The 18,586-nt window shown below is 36.2% G+C and overlaps 1 protein-coding gene across 1 annotated transcript in view; it reads right to left on the reverse strand.

The window, feature by feature from the left end:
- LOC140140030 (uncharacterized) overlaps positions 1 to 15,822 on the reverse strand; it is a 28,576-nt gene extending 12,754 nt beyond the window's left edge. The window contains exons 1-5 of the mRNA XM_072161841.1: positions 15,440 to 15,822; positions 8,907 to 8,994; positions 6,832 to 6,884; positions 6,011 to 6,139; positions 2,675 to 2,871 (exon numbers count right to left, since the gene is read on the reverse strand). Of these exons, the coding sequence (XP_072017942.1) occupies positions 2,675 to 2,871; positions 6,011 to 6,139; positions 6,832 to 6,884; positions 8,907 to 8,994; positions 15,440 to 15,623 (651 nt within the window). The 5' untranslated portion in view covers positions 15,624 to 15,822. The remainder of the gene's footprint in view (positions 1 to 2,674; positions 2,872 to 6,010; positions 6,140 to 6,831; positions 6,885 to 8,906; positions 8,995 to 15,439) is intronic.
- Positions 15,823 to 18,586: the final 2,764 nt, after the last annotated feature.

Below are 18,586 nucleotides of genomic sequence, written 5' to 3' on the forward strand. Positions count from 1 at the left end.
AAAGAATGCATCAATTGCACAATACAACATGTTTTTGACTGTTTTGACTGTTTTATCATGATGCAGGAATGATGATTCTCTTTTTTCACTTAAAAGAGATTAAAAGATAAATAAATATTTCACACTCTGCTGTAAAAATTAAATACATGTGCATGTCAATGATTTTATCATGGTTAATACTGTTCTGTTAGTCACTTAAGACATGTTAAAAGACAAACAAATATTGCGCACTTATACATGTTATAGGTTAATGAACGCGTATTACTTGTTTGGAGAGATATTAGACAAAATAATGCATGCGTGCTGATGTTGATGTGTCTAATGCATGCGCCCGAAAGGGGGAGTGCATTAGACGCATCAACATCAGCTATCACTGATTTACATGTACAGCTCTCTTCCCTAGTAAAAGTGGCACAATTGTGATTTTACCCTTTCGTTGTTAAATAAACATATCTCAAGCAAATTGAACAGAACAAACGGCATTTGAGAGCTAAGACTGCGCCCGTGACGTTGATTTTAGCATTATGCCACAACGGCATTTTCTAATTGCCAAAGAGGGCGCTTTTCACGTGCACAATTTTTTTAGACAGGCTGTATATTAAATTTAGTGGCCCTCTGTGTTTCTATAAGTTACATTTCAAGGTCGTTACATTAAGGTTACTCAAGGTTTTAACATTAAGGTTGTTTTTTATTTTTATTTGACTTTATATTTTTTAGAGACAGCCCGTCACCCTTAAGGTTACTCTTGCCTTCTTACCCTACACAGGGACCGTGTATGAAGGGACTGAAAACGGGATTATTGATAGCTATTGTCAAGCTATTGTTATCTGATTATCTTTCACGACCTTCGGTTGTATGCGAGTTGCGCCGAGGGCGCGATGTTTGAATTTTATTATTTACTCATGCTGCTCTACAGAATATCGAAAACACATCAAAGTATTCCAATATCTTTTTAAGTTATGACAAATTGTGTAAAATGTCTATCCTTTGTCGAAAATAATTTCTGTGTAGCATCAAGAATCATTTACATAGGATTTTGGAGACAAAATGTGATAATTTTGTGGAGATACAGAATGCTAGAACAAACAAAATTATATTTTTTCTGGAATGTGTACACTGTACGCTTGGTATTCCTACTGATTTCGATACTGGAATAATTCTTAAGATGACATTTCTAGAGTCTGTCATTATTCTAGCAAACATGAAGGCTCATTTTGCAATGAACAAGACAAGCCAAGCGCATTGTTGTAACTGTGCTTGGATTCGTATTAGGGTATATTGATCAACGTATTATTCATGCTTGCTCAACTGAGGATAATTTGTAAACCAGCAACTCGCATGGTACAATGGATGGAAGGCGATTCCAGTCCCTCCATACAAGGTCCCTGCCCTACCTGGGCCCTTATATTGGGGTCCCACTTGGAGTGTTTAGTCGTCATATGGGAGTCACCAGCCCATAGTTTAAGCTTGTTTGCTATTGTTTTTGGAGCAACATTGTTTCTTTGTAAGCCTACGGTGCAACCTTGAACAATAGTGTTTTTGAGCTAACGCGATAGACCGTAATAACACGCGATAAGTGCGTAGCAGTTTTCCCGGTCGCATTTCATGGAACAATCGGCCCTCATTAGGCCTATCTGGTGATGCTAAGACTTGGACTGCTTGAACGCGGTCTGTTATCTCTTTCGTCCATAATTACAAGCCTGAAATTTAGTTTTAAATTTGATGCTTAGAGAAAGAACTTAAACGGCATCATGTAAAGTTTCATTTCAATCCCATTTAAATGATAGTGGCCATTTAGGGACGCACCATTTTCAGGGTAAGCATGGGCGGGGGCATGTATTGTGATCTGTATCATCATGCATCAGCAAGAGTTGCATTGAGACTGTGAACTGTATCATCCAAAGAGTATTGACTCCCATTGATGGCGGAACCGGGGGCAGGGGGAGCAGTTGTCCCTCGTTTTCGACCGGGGCCTGCCCCCACACCCCTACACTTTAAATAAACCCATAACGTACTTTGTGCTGTGTGTTACATGTCTGGGGGAACACACACAAAAAATTCCAACTCCCTGTGTAGGCTTATGGATAATCAAATCCCCTTTTGGCTTCTGCTTTGGCCACCCAAAGTTTGTAAAAAAATCGGATTTTTCAAACTACAATGTTGTACATAATAATAGTGCCAAAATAATCAAACAAATGGCTTCAATTGGGCCTTAAGTTTGCACAATTTCTCACTTCTAAGAGGGAACATCCCTCAGACACCCCTACGTATGTGCAGAAACAAGGAGACCTTTTCGGTTCTGCTTTGGACACATAACACTTTAAAACAATAATTTATACAATTACTAATAGTGAGAACTTGTCCACGAATGGCTTTAATTCGGCCTTCATTTTACCAATTTTCGGCTTTATTAAACTAACATTGTATAAAATAATAGTACCAAAATGGTCCACCATTTATTAGGCCTTCACTTTAAAAAAAACTTTCACACTTCTGAGGGGGTACATCACCCCTCATCAGGCACCCTTAAGACGCGCAAGTGCGACGCGATGGCTGCTTCGAGGCCATTATTTACATTTACTACATCCACCACTGACTGGCTACACCACTTTCAAAATCGTTCAGCCGCCGCTGCTATGCAAGTAGTTTGGAGGGGGATTTTTACTCAACTTACAACAATTCCTTCTGCCTTTGCAAGACAATGTTCATCACCACTGGTTCCTTGCCAGAAACCAATGGTCTTCCCGGTTATATTTTGCCAGTTGAACTTATTGGGATTTCCTGGTAGCGTTACAAATGCCTGGTTTGGAGATTTGGTAAATGGATCGGAAAAGGCGAAGGTACGTTGTCGTTCAGGAGTAACTCGTAATCCTAAAATAATAATAATAACATATAACTATAATACACATCTCATAAAAAAGTAACCCCCTTAAATAATGACCATTATTCAAAAAGGGGCTATTGTATTACAAATCTGTAAAATGCATTGGAAGCAGAATTTATTTCTGCGTATTTCAGATTTGAAAATTGCACTTATAACAATACAAAAACACGCAGATATCATTATACAGACTTCCTTCCATTATACTGAATACAAAATCAATACAATTTACGGCAACTTTTAAATCTTGGGTTACATTGATTTAAATGTACGCTGTGGCGTCAATATTAAGTCAATGTGCAAAAATAAATTCTGATTCCAACGCATTTTACAGATTTGTAATACAATCGCCCGTTTTTTAATAATGGTCATTATTTAAGGCCCCGGTGCTCAATCTCGCAGATTAACTTTGCGTCGTCTCGGAGCATTTCGATGGCTCTCCTGCGGCTAGAAGTTTCAAGCCGCAGTACGCCGACGATATTATTAATATAGTGTAGCCATACCCCTGGTTGCGAAATCGCGAGCAGTTATGGGCATCGAGTTCGCAACATCTTGCCATCTTCTTGTTCTGCGATTTGTCATTCATTACTCAAAACCTTTATATTAATGTTTATTGTAGTACCTACTTGAGTTTACTCACCGTGAGCAATTTGCGGATCAGTCGATATAATCCGGCAAAGAATCAACGCACTAATTTGTAAGGCTATTGTTGTCAAGTGTTATAAGCCGGTTGTGAGAAATGCAGGAGTTGGGCCGATCAAGCCGATGAATGGGTGACTAAACATGGCTTTTCATCGAGCAGACACACATTTTGTTAGTGCATATCGCAACAGTATTTTATTTCTCAGCACATGTGCATCGGCGTGGGTCTGCGGCTTAGGTTCCGGGCACGCCGAAGAGTAAATCGGCGAGATTGAGCACCCAGGCCTAAGGGGATTAGTTACTTTTTTTAGATGTTTAGAGGAATACTGATAATGAGGAGGAGGAGCAGTGTCGTAGCCAGCTTTTTGAGACAGGCATGATGCAGTCATGTCTACAGTAGAATTCATCTCGACCTTTGCAGGACTTAACCCCATTAAAAGCTATTAAACCAAGATAACACTCATTGAAACAGCTCAACTGATTAAATCGGATCTTCTCTGGCTGTGCACATGTGACTGTTTTCATGTGCGATATCGCAATAAAGATTGTATTATAGCTTCAGTTGGGTAACCGATTATAAAGGAAACGAAAGGAAACAATGGTATGTGTACTTTTGTTCACGAAATGAGACAATGGCGTGCTTTTTGTAAACCAGCATTCTTGAAAATGAGCAACATAATGATTGTTGACTTAACACGGTTTGGAAATAATTTCTTCATATTTTTGGTGTTATCTGTCGTTTACATATCCTTCCTAAAACACAAAAGTACGACCCTCTCCAAACACCTAAATTAGCTAAAAATTTAGGACATGTTACAAAACTATATTGTCTAGAATTTTAGAAGAGTACTTTTAATATTGGCCGGTTATTTTTCACACAGCGACGTTAACTAGGCAATGCACTATTACCTAAAACATTAACTAAAACACCAAAGTACGAATATTTCCAAACATCTAAATTAGCTAAAAATTTAGGACATGTTAAAAACTATATTTTCTAGAACTTTAGAAGAGTACTTTTAATATTGGCCGGTTATTTTTCACACAGCGACGTTAACTAGTCATATCCCCATACTTTTAACGTAGTGCTATTTGTAGAGGTCACGCGCCAATGGGAAAGAGCACTGTGTATTGTGTATAGGAAAACGGACAGTAGCTGCAGTATGGGTAGTGGAGATAGAGATTACTGAAGACACAGTATAACCATGACGTTTTGCTTCCAGTATTTAAGAAAATTTAGTTATTGAGATCAAAGGTCACATGGGGATACAAGTTGAAAATGCTTTGAGCAAGTTATAAAATATCACAAGTTATCCGTCTGGTCCTAAGGAATTAAAAAGTCAATGGTCATGTATCTCCATGATGCATTTAATGAGGTATAGGTCAACAGGTACAATAACTATTTCACACGACAAAATTTAAAAATACTCCAAATTGAATGAAAATAGTATCAAATTATTCGTCTGTACGAATAATTATTTTTTAATGTATAATTTACACCTAGATATATCGGCATAATTATTTTGTACCGATATGTCTGACGCATTTGCGCGCGAAAATTGTTCAAGTTCAGACTATTTTAGCTCAAAATGAAAGTGAAATTTGGTCATTTTACCCTATTTTGGCCCAAAACACAGTTTTTGGGGGCTAAAAAGGAAGATACGTGGGTCAATTATTGCTTTTATTTTTTTTGTATTAGGAATTTTAAGGGGGTGTCTCCCAGACTGAAAAATGTGAGGGGTGCATTCTTCCGGCCTATGTTCGCGTAACAAGCACAAATGTGATACTTAATAGTAAATCAGACTGTGAGAGCATTCTTTTATTTGTATGTGGCGACAGGTAGCGATGTACCGACGGGCCGTTTGGGACCAGGTGGCATCCCCCCTATTGTGGTCATCAACACATAGATTTCCAGATTAAATTTACTTTGTACCAAAGGCCCGGTGGGGGACATCATACATTTTGGTGGGTATGCTGATGCTCCCCCGAAATTTTGAAGTGATGGGTCTTTAAGAGCTAACGATGGGCCGGTAAAAGGGGGTCTTTTGGGGCTGCGAACAGTCAAAATCAAGGGTCTTTCTTGGCTTTCTGGTTGAAAATCGCCTGAAAAAAACAACCAGCAGAAATGTGAGGAGTGCGCAATTTAGGGGTCTTTTAGAGCTTAAATTATTTTTTGGTAAGATTCAAGGGCTGCGCAGTCCAAAAACAGTGTTCTTCCTGGGTGAGCATTCCCGTACGGTCATTTGTGTTGATTGCCCCCCCAACCCCTCCCGGACCAAAGCAACCTTCCCCCAGCACGATTCAGCATATTGCAGGCCCGTAGATTTTCCAGTCTTTCTACCAATAAGATTGCCTGGAAGGAGTAATAATTATTATATGGGCCTAGGCCTATAATTCGGAATATACCGTAACAAAATATTTCCCCCTCCCCCTTGACAACTAACCCCTGATACGCCACTGAATTGTACATACTATAGTATATCTTACCACCGCACGCGTCAAACCACCCTCCCATCAGCCCAACCCCTCCTCGTGATGTCTCTCCGGCCTCGCTGATCCAACAACTTGTCCAGACGTCGCCCACCGTCTTACACTTCTTATTGGCTATTCTGCAAACTGTTACAAAAACGATTCTAATAAATTATATAGTATTAAAACCCCATGAGAACTACCTGCCTATTGGCCAAAAAGAAGTTTTCATTATCAATTGGACCAATCAGCAACATTGTTAGAATAATTTCATCACACAAAAAAAATTGGGATGAATTATTTGCAAAGCTCCATTCTTATTGGTGATTAAAGTGAAGATATCATGTAATTGGCCAATCAGAGGCAATGTTAGATCGGCAGGTAGTGCTCAGGGGGTTTTAAACATGGATATTTTTGCTGAACTAGGTCCAGCCTACAAGAGTATATAATTTGTATTACTTTAATATATAAAATAAATTTAGAACGTCTGTTTTCCATAACAGAAAGTGTTAAACTACATAACCCTGCATAACAAAATGCTAAAGATTCTCAGGCTAAATTGAGTAAAATTATGTAGAGTTCCCAGGGTTCCGGAGTTCATTGCAGTTTTTTTCCTATATAGTTCAAGAATCATGGTGTTAGACTTGTTTTCTTTGATAATCGTTAGACTTGTTTCAAGTCCTTGTACAGTGTTGTAACAGCTCGTTCGTTCTTTTAAGGCCTCGGCGCATATTTTCAGCGGCGACGTTTTCTGTTCAGTAACCCCCTAACTAGCCATTTCGACATCCATTCTCAATTAGGATTAAGATATGTAGATCCAGTGCATATCTTGAATTTACCTGCATTTATAATATCCGGGAAAAAGCCGTCCGCCTGGCCAGTTTCTTCGTTTCTGTATATTGGGAAGAAGAGATACATTTTCAGTAATTTTGGATACCGATACCCAGTAGCGTAGGCGGGGAGAGGTGGAGCAGAGTGTCCCCCCCATGACAGAGAAAAGTGCTCATCTGACTAAAAATGAAGGAGAAAATCGGGAAGGCAGAGGAAACGTAAAGGGGCAAGGAGCGCATTTCCCACCAAAATCCAAACCGAGCATGCAAAAAGTAACCCCCTCTCATAAATTTGACCAGAACTAAAACACTGCTAGGCCCCTTAACTTGATTTAAAGTGTGAAATGTAGCCTGATAAGTTACATATTACATGTGTGGTACTTTTTTGTCCAACAATTTGTCCTTCACCAGAAGATACAGCCATTTATGAAATTTGAGGCCGAAAAAAAGTTTTTGGTTTTTTTTTACATAGGGATTTCAAATAGGCCTACTCACATCTATGCATTTCTTTTAAATAACTTGAATGACAAGAATGTTGAAAATGACTTGATGAAATTGCTATCCATTATGGTTTAAAATTATACAGTACACGTTTTGGAACCGTTTATACAGGGTGTATCAAAATGATTGGTAACGAAGACTTCTCATTTTTTCCCGAATTTTGTTACTTTTTTGTGTGCCAGTTTGGGGTAATTGTTTAAATATTTGTAATTATAGTAGTTTTATCTTCTCTAAGAATTTTAGATCATAAAGATAGCACATTCTATTCAGAAGTTACATGATTCTAAAGGAAAGTAGGTGTTTTTACACTTTTCATCGTAAACGCTGGATCAGTAGCGCACCATTTTCAAACCTCTATTTTACTGCAAATACCTTGGGAGGACGATATGTTGAAAATCATGGAAATGCTTAATATTTTCCTTGCCTATTTCTTCATTCATAATATATATAAAGATAATAATCAATATTTATTGCTTGAGAGTAATATTATTGACTTAGGTGGGGTGAAAGAAGTTTGTGTATCAACACCATCCACGGCGGTAATTTAAATTGTATTTTTGATATTACTAAGTAGATGGTGTGGCAGAATGGCTATAGACTGTAGAGAGTGTAGGTTAGTTTAGACCTGGTAAAAGTTATTGGAATGGCTCCACAGTATTCCACACTTCAGTGTGCATTCATAGTTAAGAATCACTGGTCGACACGAAGCTATGGAGACGTGCAGAGAAGATTTAGGAGACAGTTTCTAAGAGCAAGGCGTATCCCATGCAAGCATGCTATAACTTGCAATGCTTCAAAATTTGATATGGGCCAGGCAGTTACAGAATGCACCCATCCTAGTTCTTTCAAGATAGGGCTTCACCTCACACTGCCAGAGTCGTAAGGCAGGGACTTCAGGAACTATCTTTCTAAAAGCATGTGTAAAGCAATTTTATGTTATGTATACTGAGGTGAGTTGAAGAGTATGTATGCAATAAATGGTTCAAGCAGTGAACCTATTCATCTTGTGTTGTGTAAGTCAAACCATGATTACGTCGATCTTCGTTTAAATGACAATAGCTCCCAGATGCATCAACCTATCAACTTCAGATTAATAGATCAATAAGTTAACATATGCCCCTTTCTATTTCTATAGTACAAAAACTATATTAATTAGCAATTTTATATTTTTGATATATTTTTGAAAATGTCACATAGCCCGGTACCAATCATTTTGATACACCCTGTATAACCGATATTACCAGGTCAAAATTATGCAACCGGGAATTTGTTTTCGTCTATGCCCCCTAACCCCTAAATGTTTAGATGCCCCCCCAGGCTGATAATTATTATTGCACAGCCCATTATTCAATGATAAGTTTATATGTTACAATATTCGCATGTTTTCAAAATATACATTCATTTTTTATTTTGGTTTTGTTTCTCTTGTATCAGTGAATCCTGATGAAGGTCACTTGGCCGAAAGCTTGATTAAAAGTCAGAGCGATTAAAAGTGATGAGGACTTGAGACTGGAGGGTGGAGTGGAGGAGGGGGTATGTGTATTGTTGCTTACAATATCTGAACAAAATGAATGGATACTTGCATATAATAAAGATTGCTCTTGAGGTGTGAACCGTGACTCATCAACCAGACCTTGTCATCGTCATAATTTGCACTTTCAGATGTTAAACCTACGAATAATAGCATGAATAGACGTAATTATACTTAGTTTGATTAGTCTAAAAAAATATTTTTCATTTTTTTGCTAGGCGATATGAGTATGGATCATGTGAAATAAAAAACTTAATGAAAACAAATCGTAAAAGTGTCCTTTTTCACCTATTTGTCTTAAAGTTGACTGGTTGGTAAGGACGCTTGTTTGTTAGCGATGTAGTCTCCTTCACAACCAGTTTCTGTTGTTTCTAACACTCGTCGATAACAGCATGCAGTATTAGACTCGCTGCCAGTCCTATACGATGTGCCTATGTATACGTAGGACTAACACACCCCAATTTGTAATCGATAGGAAATACACAGGTCAGACATTTGAAAATAATTCTTTAAAAGTTGGTATATAAAATCGGTACCAACCTCATTGTGTTACTTAATAAAAGACTCTATTGAAAAAATAAATTAAGGATCGAATGCCTTTTAGTGTCCAGAAAGACAAAATTATCGTCAAACTTTCGCTGAATTCTGCACCCTAATTGCGAAGCCCTCTAACGGGTGCAGAATTCGAATCGGGAATAAAAATTTCAGATCTTTGCAATCAAAAACACAAAATTACGTACTATGGGCAAAAACACTATTGCCCAATAATATAGAATAGAACATTCGATGCCAACTTGACAAAATATTGAAGAAAATGTGATCCATAAACATTAAGTAAGTGCCCAAACAATCCCTATTCAAATATGTGTGAAACTGAAAAGGACACTAGACTACCTCAAAAGTTCAAAGTTCATCATTCCGATTTCAAGTCTTTTATGAAGTTTCATATCATAAAAGACCTAAAAATGTTAGGTCTTTTGGGGAAACTTTATGTATATCTTCAATACGAAAGGTCAAAATGTCCGTATGATGGTCGGCTTTTCATCCCAGCTACATACATACACTTTAAGTACATTATCATTTGATTTATAAACATGATAAAGTGTACTTCGATTATAATAAAGTCAAAAATGTAAATTTTTGATAATTTGCCATAAAATTTGTATTATATCGCGAATTAAAAAAAATCCAAATTATTTGATATCAGAAGATCATTCCCCGTATTTAGCATGCAATTTAGTGTGTCTGATGTGCTCTCAAGTCCCACAAAAAATACTGTTCAAAGGTGGGTGACCGAGCCCTTAAATATATTAAAAGAACCACCCACCTTAAATGTGAAATACATACAATTAGAATAAATAAATTTAAATTAAATTAAATTGCAACATGCGCACTTGTACATAAAAGGAGACAAGCAAGATAATTTCAATCTCTTCTATTCACTTCACTCGTCTCGATCGTTAACCTTTGGAACATTTCACATGCGTGTTGTTTATCTCAATTCGCCACTTGCACGGTTCCGCCATTATGCACTATATGCGGGGAGAGCCTCGAACTGGCAGCATCCATGAAAGGAAGAATTACGTAACCTTACACAGAATGTTATGACTGGTTCAATTCCCATTCATGTATGCTGCCAGTTCGAGGCTCTCCCCGCACATAGTGCATAATGGCGGAACCGTGCAAGTGGCGAATGCCCTCTCGGACTATATTTATATTGGATAGTAATTGAAATCGTAAAACCGTAGCATGATCTGTCGGTCAGCTTAGATATTGAATAAAATTTAATCCCATCACATCAATTTCTCACCACCCTACGCCATACATAAATTCGCCTAGCCCCATTTCCCTGAAATGAAATATTGTCAAAAAGTGGAAGAAGTGGGCCTAGAACCCATGCCACACTAATAGCCAGAGTATGCACAATGAGCAAGTGGACTACAGAGAAGTCTGTATACAGAGAGTCTGGCAGAGGACCCTCCCAGAAAGGCGGCAGCGGTAGAGGCAGATCCAGGGTTTCAAAAGGTGTTTAATCTAACGATGACACGGTTGTTTGATGGCATCATTTATTAATGTTTCTAACAAAACATTACATAATTTTCAATTTTAAACCTTTACAATTAAATACCAACATCTATCACACTAATATACACATATGGTTGAATCCAACCAAAAGTGTCCACGGGCTAAAAATAAAAGCCCGAAATAAAAATGTCCCCACAATTTTTTCCTTTTGCCCATTGCTTGATGACATATTGGCCTTATAGGAACCAAAAGTGCCATTACTAATCTTGAAAAATAAATTCAGGACGTGTGATAGTAAATGTGATATCAAAACCCAATGTTACCTACGAATACCACTAGGATGCTTTCACTATCGCAATACTAATCAACCTAAAACAAATGGAATATTCCCATTAACGCTTTTTTCGTGTAATGTAGACCACAGGGTGTCAGGAAAATGCTAGCTCAACCAGAAAATATTTGTTTTATTTTTATAACGCGATCAATATGATCTTAGTCAATTTATGCTAGTATATTTTTGTTTTTGAAGTTTAGGTCAGTTTCTGTATTTTATTTATCAAATGAGTATGAATCAATTTACACATTGTATAAGAACGAGTAGGCTATATGTTTTCAAGAATATTAGGAATTATACGCATACACCTAACGCTTTATACAATGAAAAGGTGAAGAAACCCGGGTATTCGTAGGTAACATGAGCAATTTAACAATATCTATATTGAGTTTAGAGGTTTAAATTTTGCTATTATGGTAATGAATTAATAAAATGGTAGTTTTAGATCTCTTTCAGATGGTACGTCCAAATGAATAAATGCTATTACCTTAGATCAAAACAAATTGTGATGCTTTTAGCAAGATTTTGACCACTTCATTTTGATATACAAGTAGTTAATCAGCAATTTTACATAATAAATAATTGTTGAATGAATCCGTATATGGGTAATGATAGTGTCCTGGGGTACCTCTTAAAGTTTTTGACAATTAATTTCCATTGGTAGGGACACTTCATTACACATGTCATGTATTATGCTGTATTCGTAAGTAACATTTCAGTATTTGAAGAGCTTTGTTTCAAAACCCCTTACATCCACTTGCCCATTTTTGAGAACATATCAAAAATTATCAAAAAAATCACTGATATATGGAGGTTTGCAACAAAAGCAGTTTTTGGCGGGATGCTTGGGTAGCATGAGCATTCCACCAAAAACTGCTTTTGTTGAAAAACACCTTATATCAGTGATTATTTTGATGATTTTTGATGTGTTCTCAAATTGGCAAGTGGATGTAAGGGTTTTGAAAACAAAGCTCTTCATTTGTAGGTAAGAATTAGACTTTTGGTGGATATCGCAATCAAAACTTCATTTTATAAAGCACTTTGAATGTATTATTTTCTTTATGTGCGTTTATTGATACTTTAGACCCTATCATGTATTAATAATGTCGGTTCACAGCGGTTGAAAGAGGATTGAAGTAAGAAACAAAGGCACTAAAGTGACTTTAATTTGCTTAATTGCACGCAAATCGCTTAAAACCTTTATTGCAGACTTGTGAAGTCCATCTTGGAGTCAGTTACGTCTTGTGGCCTTTCGTTTGAGGGCAACTACAATTAGCTTTATACCAGGGTCCATCACTGTGTTGTCTAGATCATGAGACAATGAGAACAGTCGTTTTTTCCATGGTATTCGTAGGTAACCTTAGCGAAAACGTCAAAAGTTACCTTCGAATAAATCAATTTGGACACAAATTACTCAGAAACCAGAAGGTCGGTAAACATTTAAAATGAAGCACACATGACTGTTGACAAATTCAAGTATTTATCCCCTTCTAATCTTCTTTGAATCTGATTTTTTCTTTCAAATGAGCAGACCGTCGTCTATTTCAGTACATATTTTTCAACAATTAAGCCGTATTCACTTTTGCATGGTGGGCATGTATGTGAATTCGCAACTTTCATTGAGATATGATTTGATAGCAAACATACAGGCCTTCGTTATGTACCAATATGGGCATTGGCATGAATGGCGGTGTTTCACAATACTGTCATGATGTCAAATTGTATTCGTAGGTAACATTCGGTTACCGAAATTTACCTACGAATACTTGCTTTTATTGTTGACATCTCAGAAATATTTAAACGCAGGCTATTGAAACTTGGTAGAAATAAAGAGTGTATTACCCTGCACCTATTGCTTAACTATTGTTTACTATTCTCTCACTTTGTGGAAATGACACAGCTTTTAACATGTATTCGGAGGTAATGCATATTTTTACCAAACCTACCTTTGTGCCATTTAGAATTTCTGGCAGCTAAACACAATAATAAAGATGTCCGAATGCAATGCATTTCAGTATTGGACATATCAAAGCTTGTATCAATTGCGCATTTATTAGTGATTTCCATTTTTAAAGATATATCTAGTGCTATGAAAAATTGTATTCGTAGGTAATGTAAAAAATACCACTCTAAAAATTATCACAAAAAATTCATAATTATGTACAAATATGTGAAAAATTGAACAGGCAATCTTTGAATACACACCTTTCAGGAAATCAATTTAGATTCAATCCAATGACTTCTTTTCATAACTGATTTAGATGTTTTTAAAAATACTATAAGAAATATTTTGAAAAAATGGGTAAAAATAGCATGTTTTGGAGTCTCTGTGTCTAAGTTTTTTTTACAGAAGGGGTCTTATTATATATGGCGCGAAGCGTATGATCAAGGCGAATAAACACAATACAAAAACGAATGCCAATTGATTAATACTTTTAAGTTATGGCCCTGAACATTCCGTGTACACTTTTCGTTGGATTCGACCATATATGTTTTAACTATTTTAACTGAAATTTTCTTTTCTTTATCAAATTTTTAATCTTTTATGCCTGTTTATGATTTTTTAATCTATAAACTGTATATATTTCTGTGCATATTGAGGGCGCTATTTATATATATTTAAGATTCAATTTAGCCCAATAATATGAGTTATTCCGTTCATTTCATATTTATAAAGTAGTTTGGCAAATATGGCACAGGTAAAACTCGCCAATACTGCTGTTTGCTTCATTTTTGCCAATTTTTCGTTTCAAAAATACCAAATGACAATTTGAATGACTTACATAGGCACATCGTATAAGACTGACTTCACTTTTGAGCAATTTATAAACAATTTAAACTTTTTACACTTGCGCTGGGATCACTGAATATACCTTTAATATCAAAAGATAAAATTGTACATTTACACAATATACGATTATGTAGCTATAGTGTAGTTTAACATGTTGACCGGGTATGTTGAATAGACCAGCGAGATCTCGTGACACAGTGCCCCAATATAACCGGGCTCAGCAATTGCAAATAATAGAAAAATCTGTGCTCTTCAGACCAGTGAGATCTCGTGACACAGTGCTTCGATAGTTGCAAATGTTAGACAAATATGCTGATCGAGTATGAATGAAATAAATTCATGGTTTGCTTGCTTCTATATATGTCGTCGTCGTCGTTACCATTCTTATTCGTGAAATTAGCCCTATACACTATGGACCCCAATGGCCTCATCCCAATGGCATAGTTCAATAACCTCAATTAAACAATCATAGTACAAAATTTAACCTAGAGTTGCAGAGTATGAGTTTTTTTAGCACCATGTAAATGGGTTTTTCTTTTCCTTTTATTTCTTTTTTTACATTTGGGCCTTATGGTCCTAAACTTTAAAGTTGTTCACCAAGATATCATTTACATTTTGGCCCCTGTAAATGTTATTTACATTTTGCCTGTTGATTGTTTAAAATATTTGGACCCGCACAGTGCAACACCCTGTATTATAAATATTTTTTCCATACAGCTCAATATTCCGTTGAAATCAATATTCTATTATTGACACAGATAAAGAAAGTTTACATATACATTGTGTTATAGGGCTTGCACCTGGAGCTTAACTGAATGGGCTAAACGTGTTCCTTTATACATATAAAGTATTAATTGTAATTCTCAAAATTAAATATATCACAATTTTTACTTTGGATTTCAAAATCTTTACTTTTAAAATGCAGTAAAAGATATCCACAGCAAGCTGCAAGGCCCCGCTAATTAGTGTATTGCTTTTCGAGTGAGTGTACTGGAAACAAAACCCTGGTTTTACATGAAAACAAATCGATTTTCTTGTAATAGAAATATCATATGGGGTACTAGAGCATGCACAAATCGTAATAATGTGTAGAATATAGAAACTCTGTTGTATCTCATATGATAGTCATGGTATGCTTAGCCTGAGTCGCTCGGCCTATCTCGACAAAATCGCGATGCGTAGCTGTTGAAAAACGAGAGGATTCGCTGTACTATCACGGCAATTTTTGACACGAAGATATAGGGATGATGACGATGTGACCCGTGAAGCTCAAGTGTTCTACTGCTCGTACTACAAAGAGTCACAGTATCAATATCGTCTCTCATGTTGATATTAGCGTTATTAAAATAAGAAAATTAGGGATCAAAAAGCCAAGATAGCAAAAGGACCCTGTCAGCAAACTGCTGACTTGCTGACAGCAAACATCAAAACTTACCTACGTTGACTACGCTAGGTGATATTGATCCGTTCTGTTTGGATAAACTCACAATGGCAATAACGAAGGCTGTAAAGGCAAAACATACAGCAGCAACTAACAGCACAAGATTCAGTTTACTATTTCCAGCACGCCCCGAATCGTCTTTTTTGTACAGCTCCTTTTCGGAATTAGCAGATTCCATGATAGATTTTGACCTCTTACAATGGTTCTTCTGTCCAGTTTACAGCAAAATGCTCTATCACTCTTGTAAACGTGCGTTTATTTCGTATGCGACCGTTAGTATGCACATTCACCCTTGGTTGATAGGTTTTGAACAATTGCAGAAAAATTAATTGGAGCGTATAAAGGTTACCTGAGTTGTATGTTGTGTAAATTTGACTCATTTTAATTTCACATGCCTTTAGATATTAAGGACCCATTTTAATTTCTGCTGCATGCCAGATACTCGGAGTCGTACGTATACCCGGGACTTATACATGATCAATGATCTCCAATAAACGTCGGCATGCCCTGAATTACTGGCGACCGGGGATATATTTCCTTCAATGAGAAGCAATGTGCAAAGTCACTAAAGTTGTGACTGGAAATCGCATAAGATCTTATTTTGTTAGCAAGCAAGTCAAATTTGATACCTTTTCCAGATTTTTGTAGGTGACCTCTGAACCAAAATAAGATTTCATACACCGGAAACGGTAAAACATCGTAACACATTTTACATGAACATAATGTGTGTATCTCACTTACGAGTTTAGGTCTATGTGTTATGATTATAACTGACACAACAAAAAATTTTTAACATAAAACAAAACTTGCCCCATTTTGAGGCAGGTTGGCCCATATGGTGGGGTAAGTTCACCCTAATCCAAAAAATTGTTAAACTACATGTATTGCATAAAACAAACATAATTCATTGCAAACATTTAGCAAGAGTATATAGGGCATTCATTCTCTTTCGTGAAGTTACTAAATTGATTGGAGGGATCGGAGTCAGGATACAATGTAGGGGTCCAACGTTTCAACGTGAGCACACTGTCATGTAATATAACCACCCACTTTCCTTGAAAAAACCCTTTTTGTCAAAAGTCACTCTCCAGCAATAGATGTGTTAGAAGAGGACTTGAGTTGTTCTCTTATACATACTGGATTTCAATCCATGTGTTACAAGTCTCAAGTCCTGGAATTGGGTGGTTCTTTCATACATGCTGGATTTCACATGCTCAATAGACACACGTAGAGGGTAAATTTGAGCTATTATTTCATACATATCACAGCCCTATGTATAAGCAACAATTTCCCATGATTAACTGAATTTGGCCAAAGTATGGACTTAGGTGGGTTTTGTATTCAGGTACTCGATTACATGAAGACGTTTGAGCATTTTACAGCATTAGACTAGGTTTAAAGATAAAATATTTTAACTTACTGGTTCCAAATTAACATAAATATTGTGAAAAATCGGTGCAATATGAGCAATTACCAAATAGTTCAATAATACAAGGTCAAAACATCGGCCCTTTTTAATATAACGCTAGACCTAAAATCTGAAGTAATTTTTAGATATGTTCAGATATGCAAAAATGTGTACTGATTATGCTGATATAAAATGAAAGTTTCAAAACAAACGTTAACTCGCCTTATGTCCAGAAATGCGACCCCTATTTTGTATGTAAAGTCTATGGAAGGCTATCTTGTGGTATGAACCCTCAACGTAGAATGCGCACGCTTCAGACGTAAATAGGGAACACTCAGTATTTCAGATATAAGTGATGCGTTTGGGCAAATCACAGTACGCGATTTTGAATAATGGACGGTGGACATCACGTGATGATCACTTTGTACAACTTTTATTCGTTACAATACAAACACTGTTTATTTAAATACATTATATATGCAATAAATGACTCAATCCAATTTAAATATTAAAAGGGATTTTCGTGATCCACAGCCTCATCCCCCCACTTTTCTCAAAAAAAGTTGAGATTTTTATATCACTGGAACCCTCTGGCTACATAATGTTTATGCACCAAAAATGACTTGCAGATTAATTCGTTTCGCAAAAATATCGTCAAATTTGGTGGCCTATGGAGCAGTGTAATACACATAATCATGCATAACTCGCAAAATCAAATTTGGAATCAACTGAAATTTTGGGAATAAGCTTTTTTCGTGAATATCTACTGAAAATGTCATAAAAAGAGGATGCTAGGATCACGAAATCCTCCTTTAAGTGTGCATGTTAATCTATTCTAAGTTACATTTACATCCCACAAAACAATACAAACACTACCTAATATTAGGTCGACATGTTAATTTATGCTAAGTTACATTTGTGAGTCAGTATTTTAAAATTCATAGCAAAAGGATGGCTTTTAAGCAGGGCCATAATATAATGTAAAAATAATAATATCTAAAGTATTCTTATCTGAGAGCAAATTATGGTCTCTTTGATATTTTGTTAACAAATTCATTTTAGAAAGCATTTAAGACTTAGATGCTAGCCCCTCTTCAATTGAAAATATATGTGATGCGATCAAGCAAAATCCGTCGGAACCATTAAATTTTCAGTTTCTTCTGAGGTAGTAACAAGCATTTGCAAAGCTGCATTTTGCAGAAAACCCCATTGAAATTGAACTACCAGTTCCAAAGATATGAGCAATTAAAGAGTTTCCAAAACAATAGAAAATAAAAGGAAATATTGCCTTTCTTTGGCTATATCTCAAAATCAATATTTCCGAGTTCCGACTGATTTTGCTTGATCGCATCACATATGTCGTAGTTCATCAATACTGGAGTTTTATTATCAACAAAACTAATAAGAATAAGCCAAATCGGCATTAGAAGTTTGCAATGCATTGTAGGACAGTTTTTTGCAGTTTTAGGACACTTTGTCCTTTGACCTTTCAAAAAAATCAGAAATATTTAGTTTTTGTACGTACAAAATATAATCTAAAATGTTTATCAATAATTAAAACAAATATAAAAAATATTAGTATTTTATAAATTAATTATTTAGTATTTTTAATGATCAACATAACGACAATAATAAGAAAATTTATAATATTTACGTCAATTTTCCCGATATGTCAGAGGTCAAAGTGTCCTAAAACTGGTCTCAAAAACCGGAAGTTAGAATGGCGATTGGGC

Source organism: Amphiura filiformis, chromosome 18 (genome assembly GCF_039555335.1).
Source record: "Amphiura filiformis chromosome 18, Afil_fr2py, whole genome shotgun sequence".
NCBI classification, from domain to species: domain Eukaryota; kingdom Metazoa; phylum Echinodermata; class Ophiuroidea; order Amphilepidida; family Amphiuridae; genus Amphiura; species Amphiura filiformis.